Source organism: Scyliorhinus torazame, chromosome 16, assembly GCF_047496885.1.
Source record: "Scyliorhinus torazame isolate Kashiwa2021f chromosome 16, sScyTor2.1, whole genome shotgun sequence".
In the NCBI taxonomy this organism is placed as follows: Eukaryota; Metazoa; Chordata; class Chondrichthyes; order Carcharhiniformes; family Scyliorhinidae; genus Scyliorhinus; species Scyliorhinus torazame.
Window position 1 is genome coordinate 191,497,858 of NC_092722.1, and position 24,011 is coordinate 191,521,868.

At 51.3% G+C, this 24,011-nt stretch overlaps 2 protein-coding genes across 16 annotated transcripts in view; one reads left to right on the plus strand and one right to left on the minus strand.

The window, feature by feature from the left end:
* The window catches only part of cox15 (cytochrome c oxidase assembly homolog 15 (yeast)), a 30,532-nt gene extending 22,946 nt beyond the window's left edge, over nt 1-7,586 (minus strand). The window contains exons 1-2 of one of the 10 annotated variants that reach the window (XM_072479684.1): nt 7,454-7,586; nt 1,592-1,764 (exon numbers count right to left, since the gene is read on the minus strand). In XM_072479684.1, the coding sequence (XP_072335785.1) occupies nt 1,592-1,647 (56 nt within the window). In that variant the 5' untranslated portion in view covers nt 1,648-1,764; nt 7,454-7,586. Of the gene's footprint in view, nt 1-1,591; nt 1,765-1,803; nt 1,900-2,079; nt 2,104-6,164; nt 6,405-7,363 lie in introns of those variants that run through there. The other 9 variants (XM_072479681.1, XM_072479679.1, XM_072479680.1 and 6 more) reach the window with 9 other exon arrangements.
* Nucleotides 7,453-24,011, plus strand: part of cutc (cutC copper transporter homolog (E. coli)) — a 41,693-nt gene continuing 25,134 nt past the window's right edge. For 2 of the 6 annotated variants that reach the window (XM_072479691.1, XM_072479694.1), the window contains exons 1-3: nt 7,564-7,667; nt 21,461-21,536; nt 22,933-22,992. In XM_072479691.1, coding sequence (XP_072335792.1) covers nt 7,653-7,667; nt 21,461-21,536; nt 22,933-22,992 — 151 coding nt within the window. In that variant the 5' untranslated portion in view covers nt 7,564-7,652. Of the gene's footprint in view, nt 7,668-13,034; nt 13,054-21,460; nt 21,537-22,932; nt 22,993-24,011 lie in introns of those variants that run through there. The other 4 variants (XM_072479692.1, XM_072479693.1, XM_072479696.1 and 1 more) reach the window with 4 other exon arrangements.

A 24,011-nucleotide genomic window follows, 5' to 3' on the forward strand; every position in this document is an offset into this window, starting at 1 on the left:
AAGCAATGACTTTGAATATTTTTAAGCCAGAGCTAAATAGATAATTTTTTTCTAATAAACATTGAGGTATTTTTTGTTTTACAACAACGACAAAATAAACAATATACATCAGTCTATAAACATAGTGCAAAAAGCCTGCTTCCTCCCTTACAGGTCCCACCTTTATTAACCCCCTACTCTAATCTAAACTAACCCCCCCCCCCCTTCTGCTGACGTTTAATTTTCTGCAAAGAAGTCGACGAACGGTTGCCACTTCCGGGCGAACCCTAGCTTTGACCCTCTCAAGGCGAACTTGATTTTCTCCAAGCAGAGAAAGCTAGCCATGTCAGATAGCCAGGTCTCCGACTTCGGGGGCTTTGAGTCCCTCCAAGCTAATAATATCCGCCTCCGGGCCACCAGGGAAGCAAAGGCCAGAACATCTGCCTCTTTCTCCTCCTGGATTCCCGGATCTTCCGACACCCCGAAAATTGCCACCTCTGGACTCGGTGTCACCCTTGTTTTTAACACCGTGGACATCTCGTCTGCAAACCCCTGATAGAATCCCCTGGGCTTTGGGCATGTCCAAAACATGTGGACATGGTTTGCTGACCCCCCCCCCCCCCACACCTTGCTCACTTATCTTCTACCCCAAAGAACCTGCTCCTCCGACCACGGTCATGTGAGCCCGGTAAACAACCTTGAACTGTTTACCTTGAGCTGAGCCTGGAGCGTGTTGTGGACGCATTGACTCTACTCAATGCCTCTGCCCAGAAACTATCCTCGATCTCTCCTCCTAGCTCCTCCTCCCACTTGCGCTTCAGCCCCTCAATCTGCGTGGCCTCTGACCCCATGAGCTCCTTATAGATGTCAGAGATCTTCCCTTCTCCCACCCACGCTCTGGAAACTACCCTGTCCTGAATCTCCCTGGTGGTAGGAGGGGGAAGGTTGAGACCTGTCTACGTAGGAAGTCCCGCACCTGCAGATACCTAAATTTGTTTCCCCTTGCCAATCCAAATTTCTCTTCCAGCTCCCTCAAGCTAGGAAAGCTCCCCTCTATAAACATATCCCCCATCCTCTTAATTCCTGCCCTCTGCCATCTCCGAAACCCCCCGTCCATCCTTCCCGGGGCAAACCGATGGTTGTTAAAGATTGGAGACCAGACCGATGCATCCTCCGCTCCCACATGCTTTCTCCATTGCCCCCAGACTCTCAGGGCTGCCACCACCACGGGGCTGGTGGAGTACCGTGCCGGCGGGAACGGCAGAGATGCAGTTATCAACGCCCCCAAGCTGGTGCCTTTACATGATGCCGCCTCCATACTCTCCCATGCCGACCTTCCCCCCCCCACCACCCACTTCCTGATCATGGCTATATTCGCCGCCCAATAATAGTTACTGAAGTTTGGCAGCGCCAGCCCGCCCTCTCCCCGGCTCCGTCTAAATAGATTCTTGATTAACAAGGCAGTGAAAGGTTATCGGGATAGGTAGCAATGTGGGGTTGAAGTTACAATCACATCGGCCATGATCTTATTGATTGGCGGAGCAGTCTTGAGGGGCCAAATGGCCTCCTCCTGCTCCCAATTCTTGAGTAAACACAGAAGACTTTCACTCACCTGGTCACTCCACCAAGGACCACAGCCCCCACAACCGTCCCACTGCACACAATCATCCATTTTCCCACGATTCGGTCAGTGACGGCATTGGGTACAGAGGTTGCCCCAGAGACCTTAGTAACAACAGACCGTATTCCCTTTCTTGCTCCCCCGTGTTTCCATGAGCGACTTAACTGAGAAAAATAATGAACACAACAGGATGACTAACTCACTCTCCTACGCAATCTGATGAAAACCTACGCGGAGTCTGCACGATCTCCGTGTCTGCGTGGGTTTCCTCCGGGATCTCCGGTTTCCTCGCACAAGTCCTGAAAGACGTGATTGTTAGGTGAATTGGACATTCTGAATTCTCACTCCGTGTACCCGAACAGGCGCCGGAATGTGGCGACTAGGGGCTTTTCACAGTAACTTCATTGCAGTGTTAATGTGAGCCTACTTGTGACACTAAAGATTATTAAAAAGGCAGCGCTTTCCAGATCGCTACCCACCTAATCCTCTGGTTTGTTTGCCAATCATCTTAAAACTCTTGTACTCTGGTTACTAAACAACTTGCCAGTGGAAAGTTTCTCCTCTTTTAAAAAAAAAATATTTATTAAAGTTTTTTAACACAATTTTTCTCCCTTACAAACAATAACCCCCCACCCCCGTAACAAAAAAAAATGAGAAATCGCGCAGAGCAAGATATATACATGGCAAAATGATATATTTACACAGCTTTGTACACTGGCCCTCACCCATACGTGCCAGTTTCCCCAACCCTTCATGTTATCTCTTGCTCATCCACCCTCCCAGGCAGTCCCCCCTCCCCCCCAAGGTTGCTGCTGCTGCTGACCGACCTTCCTCTAACGCTCCGCGAGATAGTCCAGGAACGGTTGCCACCGCCTGTAGAACCCCTGCGCAGACCCTCTCAAGGCGAACTTAATCCTCTCCAACTTTATGAACCCAGCCATACCCAACCCAGCAAGGCAGCACGGTAGCCTTGTGGATAGCACAATTGCTTCACAGCTCCAGGGTCCCAGGTTCGATTCTGGCTTGGGTCACTGTCTGTGCGGAGTCTGCACATCCTCCCCGTGTGTGCGTGGGTTTCCTCCAGGTGCTCCGGTTTCCTCCCACAGTCCAAAGATGTGCGGGTTAGGTGGATTGGCCATGATAAATTTCCCTTAGTGTCCAAAATTTCCCTTAGTGTTGGGTGGGGTTACTGGGTTATGGGGATAGGGTGGCGGTGTTGACCTTGGGTAGGGTGCTCTTTCCAAGAGCTGGTGCAGGCTCGATGGGCTGAATGGCCTCCTTCTGCTCTGTAAATTCTATGATAATCTATGATAATTTATCCAGGCCTCCAGGCTGGGGGGCTTCGCCTCCTTCCACATTAGCAAGATCATTCGCCGGGCTACTAGGGACGCAAAGGCCAGAATGCCGGCCTCTTTTGCCTCCTGCACTCCCGGTTCGTCCACTACTCCAAATATTGCTAGCCCCCAGCTTGGCTTGACCCGGACTTTCACCACCTGAGATATTGCTCCCGCCACTCCTCTCCAGAACCCCTCCAGTGCCGGGCATGACCAAAACATATGGACATGGTTCGCCGGGCTCACTGAGCACCTTCCACATCTGTCCTCCACTCCAAAGAACCTACTCAACCTCGCCCCCGTCAAGTGCGCTCTGTGGACCACCTTAAATTGTATCAGGCTGAGCCTGGCACACGAGGAGGAGGAATTAACCCTACCTAGGGCATCAGCCCACAGACCTTCCTCGATCTCCTCCCCCAGCTCCTCCTCCCATTTACCCTTCAACTCTTCTACCAGCGCTTCCTCCTCTTCTTTCAACTCCTGGTGTATTTCCGACACCTTGCCCTCCCCGACCCATACACCCGAGATCACCCTATCTTGAACTTCTTGTGCCGGGAGCAACGGGAATTCCCTCACCTGTCGCCTCACAAAAGCCCTCATCTGCATATATCTAAAGGCATTTCCTGGGGGTAACTCGAACTTCTCCTCCAGTGCCCCTAGGCTCGCAAACGTCCCGTCGATGAACAGGTCCCCCATTCTTCCAATCCCCGCCCGATGCCAGCTCTGGATGCCGCTGGGGGCTGGGATCTTCATAAAAGGCCTTAAATACCTCGTTTATTTTTGTCGCACTCCGAACCGTGGCTCCCCTTCCATCTTTGACTCCCCCTATTTCCCTCGCTGCCATCCTCTTACGGAGCTGGTGTGCCAGCATCCGACTAGCCTTTTCCCCATACTCGTAGGTCGCCCCCTGCGCTTTCCTCCACTGTGCCTCCGCCTTCCCTATGGTCAACAGGTCAAACTCCGTCTGGAGACGTCGTCTTTCCCCAAGTAATCTTTCCTCCGGGGCCTCTGCGTATCTCTTGTCCACTCTCAAAATCTCCCCCACTAACCTCTCCCTTTCCATACCCTCTGTCTTCTCCCTATGAGCCCTAATGGAAATTTGCTCTCCCCTGATCACCACCTTCAACGCCTCCCATACCACCCCTACCCGCACCTCCCCGTTGTTGTTGGCCTCCAAGTACCTTTCGATACACCCCCTCACCTTCCCACACACCACCTCGTCCGCCAACAGTCCCACATCCAGCCGCCACAACGGGCGTTGGTCCCTCTCCTCTCCCAGCTCCAGTTCCACCCAGTGCGGGGCATGGTACGAAGCGGCTATGGCCGAATACTCCGTCCCCTCCACCCTCGGGATGAGGGCCCTACCCAGAACAAAGAAATCTATCCGGGAGTAGGCTTTGTGTACATGGGAGAAGAAAGAAAACTCCCTGGCCTGCAGCCTTGCAAACCGCCATGGGTCCACTCCCCCCATCTGATCCATAAACCCCCTAAGTACCTTGACCGCCGCCGGCCTCTTTCCAGTCCTTGATTTGGAGCGGTCCAGTGCTGGATCCAACACTGTATTGAAGTCCCCTCCCATTATCAGGCCTCCTGTCTCCAGGTCCGGAATGCGCCCCAACATGCGCTTCATGAATCCTACATCATCCCAGTTCGGGGCGTATACGTTTACCAACACCACCCACGTCCCTTGCAGCCTGCCGCTCACCATTGCATATCGCCCTCCATTGTCCGCTACAATAGTCTTGGCCTCAAATGACACCCGCTTTCCCACCAATATTGCAACCCCTCTATTCTTCGCATCCAGTCCCGAGTGGAATACCTGTCCTACCCATCCCTTTCTTAGCCTGACCTGGTCCGCCACCTTCAGGTGTGTCTCTTGGGAGCATGGCCACGTCCACCTTCAGTCCCTTTAAGTGCGCGAACACTCGAGCCCTCTTCACCGGCCCATTCAGGCCCCTCACATTCCACGTTATCAGCCGGATTGGAGGGGCTCTCTCTCTCCCCCCCCACCCCCCCCTCCCACTAGCCATCTCCTTTTCTCAGCCAGTCCCGTGTCCACGCCTCCCTCACCCTCCAGTCCCCCAGAGGGGGGATTCCCGTCCCAACCACCTCTTGTGTGTCCCATTCCCTTTCGGCCAGTGCAGCAGCAACCCTTTTTCAAAGTTTCTCCTTCTCAGACACTACTATTAAATCTATCATTCTACAATGTCCCTCAGCCCTGGTAACCTTCTAACTGGATATACACTGGGATTTCCAGAGGGGAAATTCCTTTCAAAAGCCTAATTGAGGTTAAGAACCAGTGGGACATTCAAAGACATGTGGTTATGTGCTGGACTCCAAAGCACAACCCTTTCAAACAACAATCTCTGCATCCTTTAACCCAGGGGTTGTCAACTACGGCATGTATGCCATGATCAGTCTGAGCAGCCAGAGCTTCAGACTGACTTAAAAATAAAACCCTGGAGAGTTCCAACATTTTTAAAGCCATTGTGTCAACGTCAGTGTCAATTTCATTCGAGTTGCTGTGCTGCTGCTTCTGACCTTTGGCTTTCTAGCGTGGCTCTGTTTTATTTTTAAAGACCCACCAGAAAGCTGAAGCTGTCCACAGACAACCGATGAGAGAGCTCTCTGTTGAAAATTGGTAGGCAATTTTACAACCATTTGGAGGCTGTGTGGGTGAGGAGGGGGTAATTATAGATAGAGACTTCAGAAATGTTAAAATGTATTACTGAGAGGCAAAGTCTTAAAGTGAATAAATGAAGATTTGGCACGCCACTTCTGAAAGGGTGCTCACCTCTGCTTTAGGCAACTGCCTACCCAACTGTCTACCCTAAACACAGTAAACCTGGCCCCTACACCTCTCCCACTCTCTAGCCCCTTGTTCTAACACAAGTGTCCATAAAATTCTTACAGTGCAGACCATTCGGTCCAACGAGTCTGCACTGACCCTCTGAAAGAGCACCGTACCTAGACCCACTCTCCGTAACACCACCCAACCTGGACACTAAGGGGCAATTTATCATGGCCAATCCACCTAACCTGCACATCTTTGGACTGTGGGAGGAAACCGGAGCACCCGGAGGAAACCCACGCAGACACGGGGAGAAGGTGCAGACTCCGCACAGACAGTGACCCAAGGCTGTAATTGGACCCGGCTCCTCGCCGCCATGAGGCACTGGGCGCTCTGAGCTCCTGGGGGGTTTTGAGGCTCAAGGCTCCCCGGTGCTAACCATTGTGTCTTGGGGCCAACATCTATCCTTGATCCAGCATCACCAAACACAGATGACCGGGGGTCAGCATCACTTTGTGGGATCTTGCTGTGCAGACATGGGCTGCCAAGTCCCCCACCCCCACCAGAAAAAGAACCACATCCACCGCGGCGAAGCGCTTCCTCCGGTGTCCGGGCGGAGGGCGCTATACAAATGCAACTGTAGCAGCCGGGGATGGGCACCCGCTCCCCTCTACCCTGCTCTCAGGCCCAGGCCCCTGGCCGCCCCCAGGCCCAGCACCAGTCCCACGCTCTCACCGGCGGACCCCTCACCCCCAGGCCCAGGCTGAGGCCTCCCCGGCCCAGTCTCCTCACCCCCAGGCTGAGGCCCCCGCTCTCACCCCCAGGCCCAGGCCCCCGCTCTCACCCCCAGGCCCAGGCCCCCGCTCTCACCCCCAGGCCCAGGCCTCCCCAGCCCAGTCCCCTCACCCCCAGGCCCAGGCCCCCGCTCTCACCCCCAGGTCCAGGCCCCCGCTCTCACCCCCAGGCCCAGGCCCCCGCTCTCACCCCCAGGCCCAGGCCCCCGCTCTCACCCCCAGGCCCAGGCTGTCACCCCCAGGCCCAGGCCCCCGCTCTCACCCCCAGGCTGAGGCCGCCGCTCTCACCCCCAGGCCCAGGCTGAGGCCTCCCGGCCCAGTCCCCCGCTCTCGCCCCCAGGCCCAGGCCCCCGCTCTCACCCCCAGGCCCAGGCCCCCGCTCTCACCCCCAGGCCCAGGCCCCCGCTCTCACCCCCAGGCCCAGGCCCCCGCTCTCACCCCCAGGCCCAGGCCCCCGCTCTCACCCCCAGGCCCAGGCCCCCGCTCTCACCCCCAGGCCCAGGCCCCCGCTCTCACCCCCAGGCCCAGGCCCCCGCTCTCACCCCCAGGCCCAGGCCCCCGCTCTCACCCCCAGGCCCAGGCCCCCGCTCTCACCCCCAGGCCCAGGCCCCCGCTCTCACCCCCAGGCCCAGGCCCCCGCTCTCACCCCCAGGCCCAGGCCCCCGATCTCACCCCCAGGCCCAGTCCCCCGCTCTCACCCCCAGGCCCCCGCTCTCACCCCCAGGCCCAGGCTGAGGCCTTCCCAGCCCAGTCCCCTCACCCCCAGGCCCAGGCCCCCGCTCTCACCCCCAGGCCCAGGCTGAGGCCCCCGCTCTCACCCCCAGGCCCAGGCCCCCGCTCTCACCCCCAGGCCCACCCTGAGGCCTCCGCGGCAGCTCCAGCCGGACAGCAGCATCTCCCGCCAGCCGCAGCGACCAATCAGAAAGCCGCTTACTGCCGGGTGGGGGCGGGAGGCCAAAGCAACACAAGCCCCGCTTCACCGGGAAAATAACCCAAAGCGGCCCCGCCCGAGCGCAACATCCCCGGCAGCAGGAGGGCGGCACCAGGAGGCCGGCTCAGTCACTCCGTGAGTTCAATCTGTCCGCGATGGCGGGGCGGCCCAGGCTGAGGGAGAAGCAGCCGGAGTCTGGTTGATGCAGCAGCTCCCGGTAAACACCCAATAAACACCCGGTAAACAAGCTGTAAACACCCGGTAAACAAGCTGTAAATAACCTGTAAACACCCAGTAAACAACCGGTAAACAAGCTGTAAATAACCTGTAAACACCCAGTAAACAACCGGTAAACACCCGGTAAACATCCAATAAACACCCGGCAAACACTCACTAAACACCCGGCAAACAAGCTGTAAGCACCCAATAAACACCCGGTAAACAAGCTCTAAACACCCGGTAAACAACCTGTAAACACCCGGTAAACAAGCTGCAAACACCCGGTAAAAAGCTGTAAACACCCGGTAAACACCCGGTAAACAAGCTGTAAATAACCTGTAAACACCCGGTAAACAAGCTGTAATAACCAGTAAACACCCAGTAAACACCCGGTAAACAAGCTGTAAATAACCTGTAAACACCCAATAAACACCCGGTAAAAAAGCTGTAAACACCCGATAAACAGGCTGTAAATAACCTGTAAACACCCGGCAAATAACATGTAAACACCCGGTAAACAAGCTGTAAATACAGTACGAAGTCTTACAACACCAGGTTAAAGTCCAACAGGTTTGTTTCGATGTCACTAGCTTTCGGAGCGCTGCTCCTTCCTCAGGTGAATGAAGAGGTATGTTCCAGAAACGTATATATAGACAAATTCAAAGATGCCAAACAATGCTTGGAATGCGACCATTAGCAGGTGATTAAGTCTTTACAGATCCAGAGATGGGGTAACCCCAGGTTAAAGAGGTGTGAATTGTACCAAGCCAGGACAGTTGGTAGGATTTTGCAGGCCAGATGGTGGGGGATGAATGTAATGCGACATGAATCCCAGGTCCCGGTTGAGGCCGCACTCGTGTGCGGAACTTGGCTATAAGTTTCTGCTCGGCGATTCTGCGTTGTCGCGGGTCCTGAAGGCCGCCTTGGAGAACGCTTACCCGGAGATCAGAGGCTGAATGCCCTTGACTGCTGAAGTGTTCTCCGACTGGACAATCACCAGGCAGGAATGTTCCCTTCCAGTCGGAGAACACTTCAGCAGTCAAGGGCATTCAGCCTCTGATCTCCGGGTAAGCGTTCTCCAAGGCGGCCTTCAGGACGCGCGACAACGCAGAATCGCCGAGCAGAAACTTATAGCCAAGTTCCGCACACATGAGTGCGGCCTCAACCGGGACCTGGGATTCATGTCACATTACATTCATCCCCCACCACCTGGCCTGCAAAATCCTACCAACTGTCCTGGCTTGAGACAATTCACACCTCTTTAACCTGGGGTTACCCCATCTCTGGATCTGTAAAGATTTAATCACCTGCTAATGCTCGCATTCCAAGCATTGTTTGGCATCTTTGAATTTGTCTATATATGTGTTTCTGGAACATACCTCTTCATTCACCTGAGGAAGGAGCAGCGCTCCGAAAGCTAGTGACATCGAAACAAACCTGTTGGACTTTAACTTGGTGTTGTAAGACTTTGTACTGTGCTCACCCCAGTCCAATGCCGGCATCTCCACATCAAAGCTGTAAATAAGCTGTAAACACCCGGTAAACAAGCTGTAAATAAGCTGTAAACACCCGGTAAACAAGCTGTATACACCCGGTAAATAACCTGTAAACACCCGGTAAACAAGCTGCAAACACCCGGTAAACACCCAATAAACACCCGGTAAACAAGCTGTAAACACCCAATAAACAAGCTGCAAACACCCGGTAAACAAGCTGTAAATAACCTGTAAACACCCAGTAAACAACCGGTAAACACCCGGTAAACATCCAATAAACACCCGGCAAACACTCACTAAACACCCGGCAAACAAGCTGTAAGCACCCAATAAACACCCGGTAAACAAGCTCTAAACACCCGGTAAACAACCTGTAAACACCCGGTAAACAAGCTGCAAACACCCGGTAAAAAGCTGTAAATAACCTGTAAACACCCGGTAAACAACCGGTAAACACCCGGTAAACAAGCTGTAAATAACCTGTAAACACCCGGTAAACAACCGGTAAACACACGGTAAACAAGCTGTAATAACCAGTAAACACCCAGTAAACACCCGGTAAACAAGCTGTAAATAACCTGTAAACACCCAATAAACACCCGGTAAACAAGCTGTAAACACCCGGTAAACAAGCTGTAAACACCCGGTAAACACCCAATAAACACCCGGTAAAAAAGCTGTAAACACCCGATAAACAGGCTGTAAATAACCTGTAAACACCCGGCAAATAACATGTAAACACCCGGTAAACAACCTGTAAACACCCGGTAAACACCCAATAAACACCCGGTAAACAAGCTGTAAATACCCGGCAAACAAGCCGTAAATAACCTGTAAACACCCGGCAAACAAGCTGTAAACACCCGGTAAACGCCCAATAAACACCCAGTAAATAACCTGTAAACAACTTCCTGCAAACACCCGGTAAACAACCAATAAACACCCGGTAAATAACCTGTAAACAACACCATCCTGGAAACAACATCCTGTAAACACCCAATAAACAACCAATACATACCCGGTAAACAACCTGTAAACACCCGGTAAACAACACCACCTTGTAAACAACACCACCCGGTAAACAACACCACCCGGTAAACACCCAATAAACACCCGGTAAACAAGCTGTAAACACCCAATAAACACCCGGTAAACAAGCTGCAAACACCCGGTAAACAACCAATAAATACCCGGCAAACAACCTGTAAACACCCGGTAAACAACACCACCTTGTAAACAACACAACCCTGTCAGCAACACCACCCTGTAAACACTACCACCCTGTCAGCAACACCACCCTGTAAACACCACCACCCTGTGAGCAACACCACCCTATAAACAACACCACCCTGTAAACACCACCCTGTAAACACCACCCGGTAAACAACACCACCCTGTAAACACCACCCGGTAAACAACACCACCCGGTAAACAACACCACCCTGTAAACACCACCACCCTGTGAGCAACACCACCCTGTGAGCAACACCACCCTATAAACAACACCACCCTGTAAACAACACCCGGTAAACAACACCACCCTGTAAACAACACCACCCTGTAAACAACACCCGGTAAACAACACCACCCTGTAAACAACACCACCCTGTGAGCAACACCACCCTGTAAACACCCGGTAAACAACCAATAAACACCCGGTAAACAAGCTGTAAACACCCGGTTAACAAGCCGTAAATAACCTGTAAACATCCGGTAAACAAGCTGTAAACACCCGGTAAACGCCCAATAAACACCCGGTAAACAACGTCCTGTAAACACCCGGTAAACAACCAATAAACATCCGGTAAACAACCTGTAAACACCCGGTAAACAACCAATACATACCCAGTAAACAACCTGTAAACACCCGGTAAACAACACCACCTTGTAAACAACACCACCCGGTAAACAACACCAACCTGTAAACACCCGGTAAACAACGAATAAATACCCGGCAAACAACCTGTAAACACCCGGTAAACAACACCATCTAGGGGCAGCACGGTAGCATGGTGATTAACACAATTGCTTCACAGCTCCGGGGTCTCAGGTTCGATTCCCGGCTTGGGTCACTGTCTGTGTGGAGTCTGCACGTTCTCCCCGTGTGTGCGTGGGTTTCCTCCGGGTGCTCCGGTTTCCTCCCACAGTCCAAAGATGTGCAGGTTAGGTGGATTGGCCCTGATAAATTGCCCTTAGTGTTGGGTGGGGTTACTGGGTTATGGGGATAGGGTGGAGGTGTTGACCTTGGGTAGGGTGCTCATTCCAAGAGCCGGTGCAGACTCGATGGGCTGAATGGCCTCCTTCTGCACTGTAAATTCTATGATATTAACACCACCTTGTAAACAACACAACCCTGTCAGCAACACCACCCTGTAAACACCACCACCCTGTAAACACCCGGTAAACAACCAATAAATACCCGACAAACAACCTGTAAACACCCTGTAAACAACACCACCCTGTCAGCAACACCACCCTGTAAACAACACCACCCTGTAAACAACACCACCCTGTAAACACCACCCTGTAAACACCACCCGGTAAACAACACCACCCTGTAAACAACACCACCCTGTAAACAACACCACCCTGTAAACAACACCACCCTGTAAACAACACCACCCTGTAAACACCACCCTGTAAACAACACCACCCTGTAAACAATTTATTCAAGACCGAGTTAGATAGGTTTTAGATAGACAAGGGAGTCAAAGGTTATGCGGGGGGGGGTAGCAGACAGAAAATCTAAGTGGCGACCAATACCAAAACAGCCACCATCTTCTCAAATGGCACAAAGGGTCGAATGACTGACTCCTAAGGCCCACGATTGATGGACGCCAATCGCAGCCTCCTGCTATTTACTCCTCCCATCCTCACCCCCTCTCCTGTCATAACACAAATCCCCTCCCCCATACCCAGATTCTCACACCCCATTGTCTGATGAGTTGCTTTCTGACATCACAGCTAAGAATGAGATTAGAACAAGTCCTGTACCGCCAGGACCTACCCAGGACCATGTCTTAGAGTAGAATAGAATAGGATCCCTATCGTGCAGGAGGTGGCCATTCGGCCCATTGAGTCTGCACTGGCCCTTGGAAAGAGCACCCTACTTAAGTCCATGCCTCCACCCCCTCCCTGTAACCCAACCTAACCTTTTGGACACTTCGGGGCAATTTTAGCAAGGCCAATCCACATAAGCTGCACATCCTTGGACTGTGGGAGGAAACCGGAGCACCCGGAGGAAATCCACGCAGACATGGGGAGAACGTGCAGACTCCACACGGACAGTCACCCGAGGCCGGGATCGAACCCGAAACCCTGGAGCTGTGAGGCAGCAGTGCTAACAACCACTGTGCCGCCGTGCCATGTCTTCCTGCACATCAGTGCAACTCTTACCCTGCTGCGAGGCAGGAATGTGTGACGGGCACAACGTCAACAGGGGTCAGCGAATTTCACACGAATCGCTCGTGCCCAGTGCTGCTCACAAGTGGCAAGACACAAATTCCAGTTCACGACCAGCACAAATGGTGTTTTGGATGCTCAACACAGCTTCATTAGGTGGGTCATACTGTTAGGATGTTGGATGGCAGCCAACTGTGCAAGCTTGTCTAGGTGGGTAGCACTGTCACCTCACCGAGTGAGTGCTGCACTTTTTGATGAGACATTAAACTGCCCTCCCTGTCGCGTTGAAGTTAAAGATCCCAAGGCATTGGAGTTGGGGAGAATATTGTGTGTTGCGCTTTAATTTGAAGGAGGCGTTTTATCCCTCATCACATGCTCAGCATGGTTGCACCCACACTGACTTCAGTTCCTCCTCTTCGCTCTACACCAGCCACTCCAAGGCTTTGATACTGGGTTGACTGCCAAGCAGGATTTCCACGCTGACAGGTAACCAGCCCAGCAGCCATTTTGAGAACTTTTCATTCTAAGCGGAAGCATTTAAGAAGGAGCCTGTCCTGACTGCAGAATGTGCAGAGGTGCTCGTCGGGAACAGTGGAGAATGCTTTTTGAAGCAGAAGTTACGATTGTGCGGAAGTGGCTCGGCAGGCACCGAGCTGCCGCAAGCAACTAATCCGATTTCAACACCAGGAGTCGAGGGGTGTAGGAAGAAGCTTGTCCAGGGTGCGAGCGCAAACTGCTGTTACTCCGCTGCAGCTCCCAAACTCTCTTCTATGGGACGAGTTTGTGTAAAATACTGCACAGGACTCTTGATGCAAAATCCACAGCTGCAGCTGCCACTATCTCAACTTGCACCATCTGTGTCAAATGGGAAAGAGATTAAAGGGATTAGGTCAACACTTGTCCTTACTTTTTAACAGTGACATTGACTGATTTTGAATGTTGGCAACCAGGTTTCCTATCACGATCTGGCTTCTGGTGATTTGTTATAATCTTTATTAGTGTCACAAGTAGGCTGACATTAACACTGCAATGAAGTTACTGTGAAAATCCCCTCGTCGCCACACTCCAGCGCCTGTTCGGGTACACAGAGGGAGAATTCAGAATGTCCAATTCACCGAACAGCACGTCTTTCGGGACCTGTGGGAGGAAACCGGAGCACCTGGAGGAAACCCACGCAGACACGGGGAGAACGTGCAGACTCCGCACAGACAGTGACCCAAGCCGGGAATGGAACCTGGGTCCCTGGCGCTGTGAAGCAACAGTGCTGACCAACGTGCTACCGTGCTGCCCTAAAACCTGCCAGTGGAGCTTCTGGACAATTACTTTTTTAAAAAATTTAGAATACTCCATTCATTTTTTCCAATTAAGGGGCAATTTAGTGTAGCCAATCCACCTACATTTTTGGGTTGTGGGGGGTGAAACCCATGTAAACATGGGGAGAATCTGTAAAAGCTACACGGACTGTCACCCTGGGCCAGGATCGAACCCTGGACCTCAATGCCGTGAGGCAGCAGTGCTAACCATTGCACCACCATACCGCCCTGCTTCTGGACAATTACAAAGCTCCCCGTCAGGGAATTGAACCCCGGTCTCCCGTGTGACAGGCGGGGATACTAACCATTGTACTAACCAGGAACTGTTGCCTACCCATCCCTGTGTGTTCCGATAAGTGATCACCACGTATCCAGTTGCACGTTTCTCCCATGTCGAGTTTTGTACCCCTAGAAGGATGAATCTTTGTCTAGTTTTATATTTTAATATTTAAAAATATCTTGCATTCTTCTCGACCTTTTAGCAAACAAAAGTGCTTGACCACCAATGAAACACTTTTGAAATGTAGTCACTGTTGTAGTGTACGAGGTGCTGCAGCCACTGTGAGCACAGCAAGATCCCACAATCAACAATGTGATAAGGCCATATTGTTTTAGCAATGTTGGTTGAGGGGTAAAATTTGGTCCAGGTTATTGGGGACCCGAAAGGATGATCGAATCAGGTTCCATAGGAACTTTTAGAAACACAATTGAACATGTGTTTGATGAGAACTTGCCTGCAGGGTTATGGGAAAGATATGGGGCGAAATTCTCCGGTATTGGTGCGATGTCCGCCGACCGGCGCCCAAACCGGCGCAAATCAGTCGGGCATCGCGCCGCCCCAAAGGTGCAGAATCCTCCGCATCTTGGGGGGGCCGAGCCCCAACCTTAAGAGGCTAGGCCCGCGCAGGACTAATTTCCGCCCCGCCAGCTGGCGGAAAAGGCTTTTGGTGCCCCGCCAGCTGGCGCGGAAATGACATCTCCGGGCGGCGCATGCGCGGGAGAGTTAGCGGCCGCTCACAGCATCCCCGCGCATGCGCAGCGGAGGGAGTCTCTTCCGCCTCCGCCATGGTGGAGACCGTGGCGAAGACGGAAGGAAAAGAGTGCCCCCACGGCACAGGCCCGCCCGCGGATCGGTGGGCCCCGATCGCGGGCCAGGCCACTGTTGGGGCACCCCCCCGGGGCCAGATCGCCCCGCGCCCCGCCCAGGACCCCGGAGCCCGCCCGTGCCGCCGGTAATGTAGGTGGATTAATCTACGCCGGCAGGACAGGCATTCTAGCAGTGGGCCTTCGGCGGGGGGGGGGGGGCCCGCCAACCGGCGCGGCGCGATTTCCGCCCCCGCCGAATATCCGGTGCTGGAGAATTCGGCAACCGGCGGGGGCGGGATTCACGCCAGCCCCCGGCGATTCTCCGACCCGGCGGGGGGTCGGAGAATCTCGCCCATGGTATGGGACTAACGCCAGCTCAGACTCTTGGGGCTGAAAGGCCTCCCTTTTGCATTGTAAGATTCTATGAGAAGTTCCTTACTCTTCCTTGAACAAGTGCCTTTGGCTATTTGTATGTCTATCTTAAAGGTTTAATGTATCATCTGTAAGACACTGAAGCGTCATCTGTGACATTTTATTTATCAAGCTGAGGGGTGCCAGTGTTGGAGAATGGAAGACCATTTTGAAATATGGTATCAATTCATTCCTCTTACATAGAGTCAGTTTCGTTCCAACCACTTCTGCCTTGTTTATCCACGACAGCATTGGGATACTGGGCCTTGCACACACCTACTTCACGACAAGGTTACAGTTGCAGTATTTATATTTTGGCGAGGCCGTTTTTATGATGTCAGGGGGAAAGTCCTTCACAGGTTAACAATGCTGGAAGTGCCAGGGGCAATGATCCCACCTGCTCCCAGTGCTGGCGTTTGCTGACCTGACAATCGGTGTCAGGCGACGGTTAGCTTTACAGTTGAAGGGTTTCAGTGCTTCTAGGGATACTACTGTTGGCAGGTTTACAATGGGGAACCAATTTCAGAGGCACATTTATCAGGGTAAAATGAGTTTGGCATCAAGTGCCTCAGTACAGAAAAGGTTTAACGAGGAGTGGGACTCCTCTACACTGCCTCATCAAACACCCTTAGGAAGGTTAAGCACATGTGAAATGTAAAGGAAAGTATTTTCTATGCTGCCCTGTCTTTATTATGTAGACAAATCGATAAAAGGTTAAGTGACTGCTGAATAATTCCCCTAATAATCAAATATCCTGGGGAAGAGGGAAGAGTTAAAAAATTGTTTACAGGATGTGGGGCTCTGTGGTTAGCTCAGCATTTATTGTCCATCCATGATTGTCCTTCAGACGGTGGTGGTGATCTGCCTTCTTGAACCGCTGCAGTGCGTGAGTTGTAGGTACACCTGATGTAGCCGTTACAAGGGGGCATAACTATAAGATTCAGGGTGGGAGATATAGGAGGGATGTCCGAGGTAGGTTCTTTACTCCGAGAGTGGTTAGGGTGTGGAATGGACTGCCTGCTGTGATAGTGGAGTCAGACACTTTAGGAACTTTCAAGCGGTTATTGGATAGGCACATGGAGCTCACCAGAATGGATTGGATTGGATTGGATTGGATTTGTTTATTGTCACGTGTACCGAGGTACAGTGAAAAGTACTTTTCTGCGAGCAGCTCAACAGATCATTAAGTACATGAGAAGAAAAGGGAATGAAAGAAAATACATAATAGGGCAACACAACATATACAATGTAACTACATAAACACTGGCATCGGGTGAAGCGTACAGGGTGTAGTGTTAATGAGGTCAGTCCATAAGAGGGTCATTTAGGAGTCTGGTGACAGTGGGGAAGAAGCTGTTTTTGAGTCTGTTCATGCGTGTTCTCAGACTTCTGTATCTCCTGCCCGCTGGAAGAAGTTGGAAGAGTGAGTAAGCCGGGTGGGAGGGATCTTTGATTATACTGCCCGCTATCCCCAGGCAGCGGGAGGTGTAGATAGAGTCAATGGATGGGAGGCAGGTTCGTGTGATGGACTGGGCGGTGTTCACGACTCTCTGAGGTTTCTTGCGGTCCTGGGCCGAGCAGTTGCCATTCCAGGCTGTGATGCAGCCCGATAGGATGCTTTCTATGGTGCATCTGTAAAAGTTGGTAAGAGTCAATGTGGACATGCCGAATTTCCTTAGTTTCCTGAGGAAGTATAGGCGCTGTTGTGCTTTCTTCGTGGTAGCGTCGACGTGGGTGGACCAGGACAGATTTTTGGAGATGTGCACCCCTAGGAATTTGAAACTGATAACCATCTCCACCTCGGCCCCGTTGATGCTGACAGGGGTGTGTACAGTACTTTGCTTCCTGAAGTCAATTACCAGCTCTTTAGTTTTGCTGGCATTGAGGGAGAGATTGTTGTCGCTACACCACTCCACTAGGTTCTCTATCTCCCTCCTGTATTCAGACTCATCGTTATTCGAGATCCGGCCCACTATGGTCGTATCGTCAGCAAACTTGTAGATGGAGTTGGAACCAAGTTTTGCCACGCAGTCGTGTGTGTACAGGGAGTAGAGTAGAGGGCTAAGTACGCAGACTTGCGGGGCGCCGGTGTTGAGGACTATTGTGGAGGAGGTGTTGTTGTTCATTCTTACTGATTGTGGTCTGTTGGTCAGAAAAGCGAGGATCCAGTTGCAGAGTGGGGAGCCAAGTCCTAGGTTTTGGAGCTTTGATATGAGCTTGGCTGGGATTATGGTGTTGAAGGCGGAGCTGTAGTCAATAAATAGGAGTCTAATGTAGGAGTCCTTGTTTTCAAGATGCTTTAGGGATGAGTGTAGGGCCAGGGAAATGGTGTCTGATGTGGACCGGTTGCAGCGGTATGCGAATTGCAGTGGATCAAGGCATTCTGGGAGTATGGAGGTGATGCGCTTCATGATCAACCTCTCGAAGCACTTCATTACGACTGAAGTCAGGGCCACTGGTTGGTAGTCATTGAGGCACGTTGCCTGGTTCTTCTTTGGTACCGGTATGATGGTGGTCTTCTTGAAGCAGGTGGGGACCTTGGAGTGGAGTCGGGACAGGTTAAAGATGTCCGTGAATACCTCTGCCAGCTGGTCCGCGCAGGCTCTGAGTGCACGACCAGGGATCCCGTCTGGGCCCGTCGCCTTCCGAGGGTTCACTTTCAGGAAGGCCAATCTGACTTTGGAAGCTGTGATGGTGGGTATGGGTGAATTATGGGCTGCTGGGGCACTCGCCAGCGGATTGTTGGTTACCTGCTCGAACCGAGCGTAGAATGCATTGAGTTCATCGGGGAGGGGTGCGCTGCTGCCAGAGATACTGTTCGGCTTCGCTTTGTAGCCCATTATGTTGTTTAGTCCTTGCCACAACCGCCGAGAGTCTGTTTGTGACTCTAGCTTGGATTGATATTCTCTCTTGGCATTCCGGATGGCTTTGCGGAGGTCGTAGGGAGTGGGATAGCTTGATCTTGATTTCAGGGAGTGGGATAGCTTGATCTTGGTTTCGGACAATGCTCGGCACAACATTGAGGGCCGAAGGGCCTGTTCTGTGCTGTACTGTTCTATGTACAATGCTGTTAGGAAGGGAGTTCCAGGAATGTGACCCAGTGTCAGTGAAAGAACGATGATACGCTTCCAAGTCAGGATGGTGAGTGACTTGGAGAGGAACTTCCAGGTGGTGGTATTCCGTGGTATCTCCTGCCTTTGTCCTAGAGGGTCAACAAACATGGGTTTGGAAGGTGCTTCCTGAGGAATTGTTTTGAGTTCCTGCATGTGCATTTTGTAAATGGTACACATTGCTGCTACTGTTCACCGGCGGTAGAGGGACTGAATGTGGAACAGACGGGGGGGGGTAATCAAACAGACTGAGACTACTTTGTCCTGGATGGTGTCAAGCTTCTTGAGTGTTGGAGCTGCACTCATCCAGGCAAATGGAGAGTATTCCATCACACTCCTGACTTGTGTCTTGTAGATGGTGGACAGGCTTTGGGGGGCCAGGAGGTAAGTTACTCGCCGCAGGATTCCTGCCCTCTGATTTGCTCTTGTAGCCACGGTATTATATAGCTGGTTCAATTTAATTTATGGTTAATGGTAACCCTCCGGATGTTGATAGTGGGGGATTCACCGATGGTAATGCCATTAAATGTCAAGGGGCAATGGTTAGATTCTCTCTTGTTGGAGATGGTCATTGCCTGGCACTTGTGTGGCGTAAATGTAACTTGCCACTTGTCAGCCCAGGCCTGGATAGTGTCCAAGTCTTGCTGCATTTGCACGTGGACTGTTTCAGTGTCTGACGAGTCACGAAAGATGCTGAAGATTGTGCAGTCATCAGCGAACCTCCCACTTCTGACCTTATGATGGGAGAAAGGTCATTGATGAAGCAGCTGAAACTGGTTGGACCTGGGACACTACCCTGAGGAGCTCCTGCAGTGATGTCCTGGAACTGAGATGATTGGCTTCCAACCACCACAACCATCTTCCCTTGGAGTTAGGTATGACTCCAACCAGCAGAGGGGTTTCCTCTTGATTCACATTGTCTCCAGTTTTTCCTTGACGCCACACTCGGTCAAATACCGCCTCGATGTCAGGGGCAGTCACTCTCACTTCACCTCTGGCATTCAGCTCTTTTGTCCATGTTTGAACCAAGGCTGTAATGAGGTCATGAGCTGAGTAACCCTGGCAGAACCCAAACTGAGCGTCAGTGAGCAGGTTATTACTGAATAAAGTGCTGCTTGATAGAGCTGTTGATGACCCTTCCAACACTTTACTGGGATCGAGAGTAGGCTGATGGGGCCGTACTTGGCCGGGTTGGATTTGTCCTTCTTGTGTACAGGACATACCTGGACATTTTTCATCATTGCTGGATATATGCCAGTGTAGCTACTTGGCAAGGGGGCGCAGCGCATTCAGAGCACATGTCTTCTGTACTCTTGCCAGAATATTGTCAGGGCCAATAGCCTTTGGAGTATCCAGTGCCTTCAGCCATTTCTTGAAATCACGCAGAGTGAATCAGATTGGCTGAAGACTTCATCTGTGATGCTGGGAACCACTGGAGGAGACCGAGATGGATCATCCACTTGGCACCTCTGACTGAAGATTGTTGCAAATGTTTCAACTGTATCTATTGCACTGATCTGCTGGGCTCTTCTGTCATTGAGGATGGGGATATTTGTGCACCCTCCTCCTCCAGTGAGTTTTCCACCATAAGTCACAATTGGATGTGGTAGGACTTCAGAGCTTAGATCTGATCCTTTTGATCCTGGAATCATTTAGCTGTCTATTACTTGCTGCTTATGATGTTTGGCAGACACGTAATCCTGTGTTGTAGCTTCACCAGGTTGACACCTCATTTTAGGACCCAGAGTATATTCTGTGTCCTTGACACCCTCAGTGCTTCCTCCAAGTGTGTTCACCCTGGAAGAGTACTGATTTATCTGCTGGGAGGGAAGGGGAGGGGGTGGTGGTGGGGGGGGGGGGTGATATGTGGTCTTCAGCAGGAGATTTCCTTACCCAGATGCCATGAGACATCTTGTGGGCCAGACTTGATGTTCAGGGCTCCCTGGGTAACTCCTTCCTGATCACTATGCCGTTACCTCTGCTGGACCTGCCCTGTCAGTAGGGCAAGACAGACCCAGGTATGGTGATGGTGGTGTCTGGGACATTGTCTGTAAGGTATGGTGACTATGTCAGGCTGTTGTTTGACTAGTTTGTAAAACAGCTCCTCCAACTTTGGCATAAAGTGGCGAGGGAAAGAAAGATACTCTGGACTAGCCCAGAGGAGATGGAATTGCTACAGGGAGAATTATCAGTGCAAATTATTCCACAACTCTCATTCAGAAGGTGATATTGCCTATGCTTCATTGCATATGCTGTTAATTGTGCAATATATTTATCCTCTTGCCAGTTCTGGTGCATCTATTTCCATGGGAGTTGGCATTTAAAAAAAAAAATAGGGGCAATTTAGCATGGCTAATCTACCTACCCTGCACGTCTTTGGGTTGTGGGGGTGAGACCCATGCAGACATGGGGAAAATGTGTAAACTCCACACGGACAGTGACCTACGGCTGGGATTGAACCCGGGTCCTTGGCGCCGTGAGGCAGCAGTGTTAGCCACTGCGCCACCCCGGGAATTGGTACTTTGTTGCCTGATGGATAATCTCTCACTCTCCTTACCATCGATCTCAGCATCTGTCCCCATCAGTCTGCCCATCTGATCTTTTTATAATGTTGATTCTGAGCTGGGCATTCTGGTGCTTTCAAGCTTTTATTGCAACATCTACAACAACTCTTTCTTTCAGAGCTCAAACCCGTGGCGTTCTTCACCTCACTTGAAGTTCCCTTTCCTCCAACAGTCTGGTAAACCCAAGGTTGGCCAGACCCAGCCGCGACTAGTTGTTCCAACTACTTGAACTACGGACCTTTATCGGGAAAAGGCCTGCCGAGGAGACTGATCTGTGTCCATTGAGGAACAATGGTTCTGACCACAAGTTGATGATTTACGGAGTTGCTGAAACATTAGCATAGGTACACAGCTGTGTTTCCAAATCTGCTATCTTGTCGCTTTAACAATACCATCTATTGATCCATAGGGTTGGATGATGACAAACATTCGAATGGAAGTGTGTGTGGATTCAGTGGAATCTGCTGTCAATGCTGAGAGGGGAGGTATGTACCATACAAATCTTGTGTTTTTCATCAAACTGAGCCTTTTGCTTAAACCATAAACCATCCTTCATACTTTCAGTCTTGCCTCAAATTTACATCTCGTGATAAATACAACTGAGGATGTGAATTGGGACAGTGTACCCCGACAGCATCACATATTCACAGTCTGCACAACCTACACTAACTTGCGAAGCGCAGCACCTTTGATATAAAATGTCCTAAGGAACTTTGCAGGAGTGTTATCAAACAAAACTTGACACTGAGCCACATTAGGACAGGGACCACATGCTTGCTTAAGAGAGATGGATTTTTAAGGAACATCTTAAAAAGGAGGAGAGTGAGGCAGAGAGGGTGGAAGGGAATTCTAGAGCTTGGAGACCAGACAGCTGAAGGGATAACCACAGTTGGGGGAAAGATTAAAATTGGGGATGAGCAAGAGTTCAGAACTGGAGGAGTGCAGCTATGTCGGAAAGCTGTAGGAGGAACTTACGGGTGGGGGGGGGGGGGGCATGGAGGGATTTGAGAGCAAGAATGAGAATTAAAAAACTTAAGACGTTGTTAGGCAGAGTGGTCAGGTGACGGGTGAATTAGAAATAGAGAAACTTTTTTGTCTTGCACTCATCAGGTCAAAAACAAGAATTCCAAATTTCAAACCATCACAACAATTTATACAAAATTTATTGTGATTGTTTAAAATCGGGCATTTTTGCTTTTGTCATAACGAGTATAAGTCAAGAAGCTTCAACATGTCTCTCTTTGCAACAATACTCAAGTATAATTTTATAATAATCTTTATTGTCACAAGTAGTTTTTTTACATTAACACTGCAATGTAGCAACTGTGACATTAGCTGTAGTCGCCACACCCCGGCGCCTGTTCGGGTACACAGAGGGAGAATTCAGAAAGTCCAGTTCGCTAACAAGCACGTCTTTCAGGACTTGTGGGAGGAAACCGGAGCGCCCGGAGTAAACCCACGCAGACACAGGGAGAATTTGCAGACTCCGCACAGACAGTGACCCAAGCTGGGAATCGAACCTGGGACCCTGGCGCTGTGAAGCAACAGTGCTAACCACTGTGTTACCGTGTAACCAAGCAAAAGGAATCGAGGGGCTGTTGATAAAGTTGGATGAAGAGTGTTAGGAGGAGGCTCGTGAGGAACATAAACACTGGCATTGTCCGGTTGGGCTGAATGGCCTGTTTCTTTGCTGTAGATTCTGTGTAATACTTTGTCAGGTTAAATCTCAACTGGGCCCCTTAATCCCCTCGGAAGAATTATCCCAATTATTTGTCTGGCATGTTGAATATTTCCAGAATTAGCTGGAAGTCCCGGCTTTCTTCTTTAGGTCTGTGTGCCTTTGAGTTGCTTTGGGAAGTTCATTTTTGTGATTGTTTTCAGGAGCGAGTCGGATTGAACTGTGTTCCGGCCTAATGGAAGGAGGCATCACCCCCAGTAGTGGTGAGTCCCCGTGCACCTGGGTTTTCTAACTGATGTGTGCAGGACTTCAGTTCACACCGATTACTGCCCCCAAAAAGCTGAAAGGGCATCTGTCACATCAGCCTCTCTGACACACAGGATGAGTATCCCTTATTCGAAATTCCGAAATTCAAAAAGCTCCGAAATCCGTTCTCTTTCAGTGTGGGCTGTTCCTCGCACTGAGTCCCGTTCCTGTGGCCGAACACGTGCGTGTGTGCATCCTTCCAATTGACGGCACGAGTTTGTTGCGCCGAAAGAGTTGAACCCGGTTACGACCGGCGAGCACGAACAGCGTCCGAGATTCTTTGCAGCTTGGTATTCCAAACTTCGAAAAAGTCCGGAATCATGGAAATTACAGTGCAGAAGGAGGCCTTTTGGCCCATCGAGTCTGCACCGGACCATGGAAAGAGCACTATACCTAAGCCCCCACCTCCATCCTATCCCAGTAACCCCACCTAGCCTTTTGTTTTGGACAGAAACGGCAATTTAGCATGGCCGACCCACCTAACCTGCAGATCTTTAGACTGTGGGAGGAAACCGGAGCACCCGGAGGAAACCCACGCACACACGGGGAGGATGTGCAGACTCCGCACAGACAGTGACCCAAGCCGGGAATTGAACCTGGGTCCCTGAAGCTGTGAAGCAACAGTGCTAACAGTGGGCAGCACGGTAGCATTGTGGATAGCACAATTGCTTCACAGCTCCAGGGTCCCAGGTTCGATTCCGGCTTGGGTCACTGTCTGTGCGGAGTCCGCACATCCTCCCCGCGTGTGCGTGGGTTTCCTCCGGGTGCTCCGGTTTCCTCTCACAGTCCAAAGATGTGCAGCTTAGGTGGATTAGCCATGATAAATTGCCCTTAGTGTCCAAAATTGGCCTTAGTGTTGGGTTTGGTTACTGGGTTATGGGGATAGGGTGGAGGTGTTGACCTTGGGTAGGGTGCACTTTCCAAGAGCCGGTGCAGACTCGATGGGCCGAATGGCCTCCTTCTGCACTGTAAATTC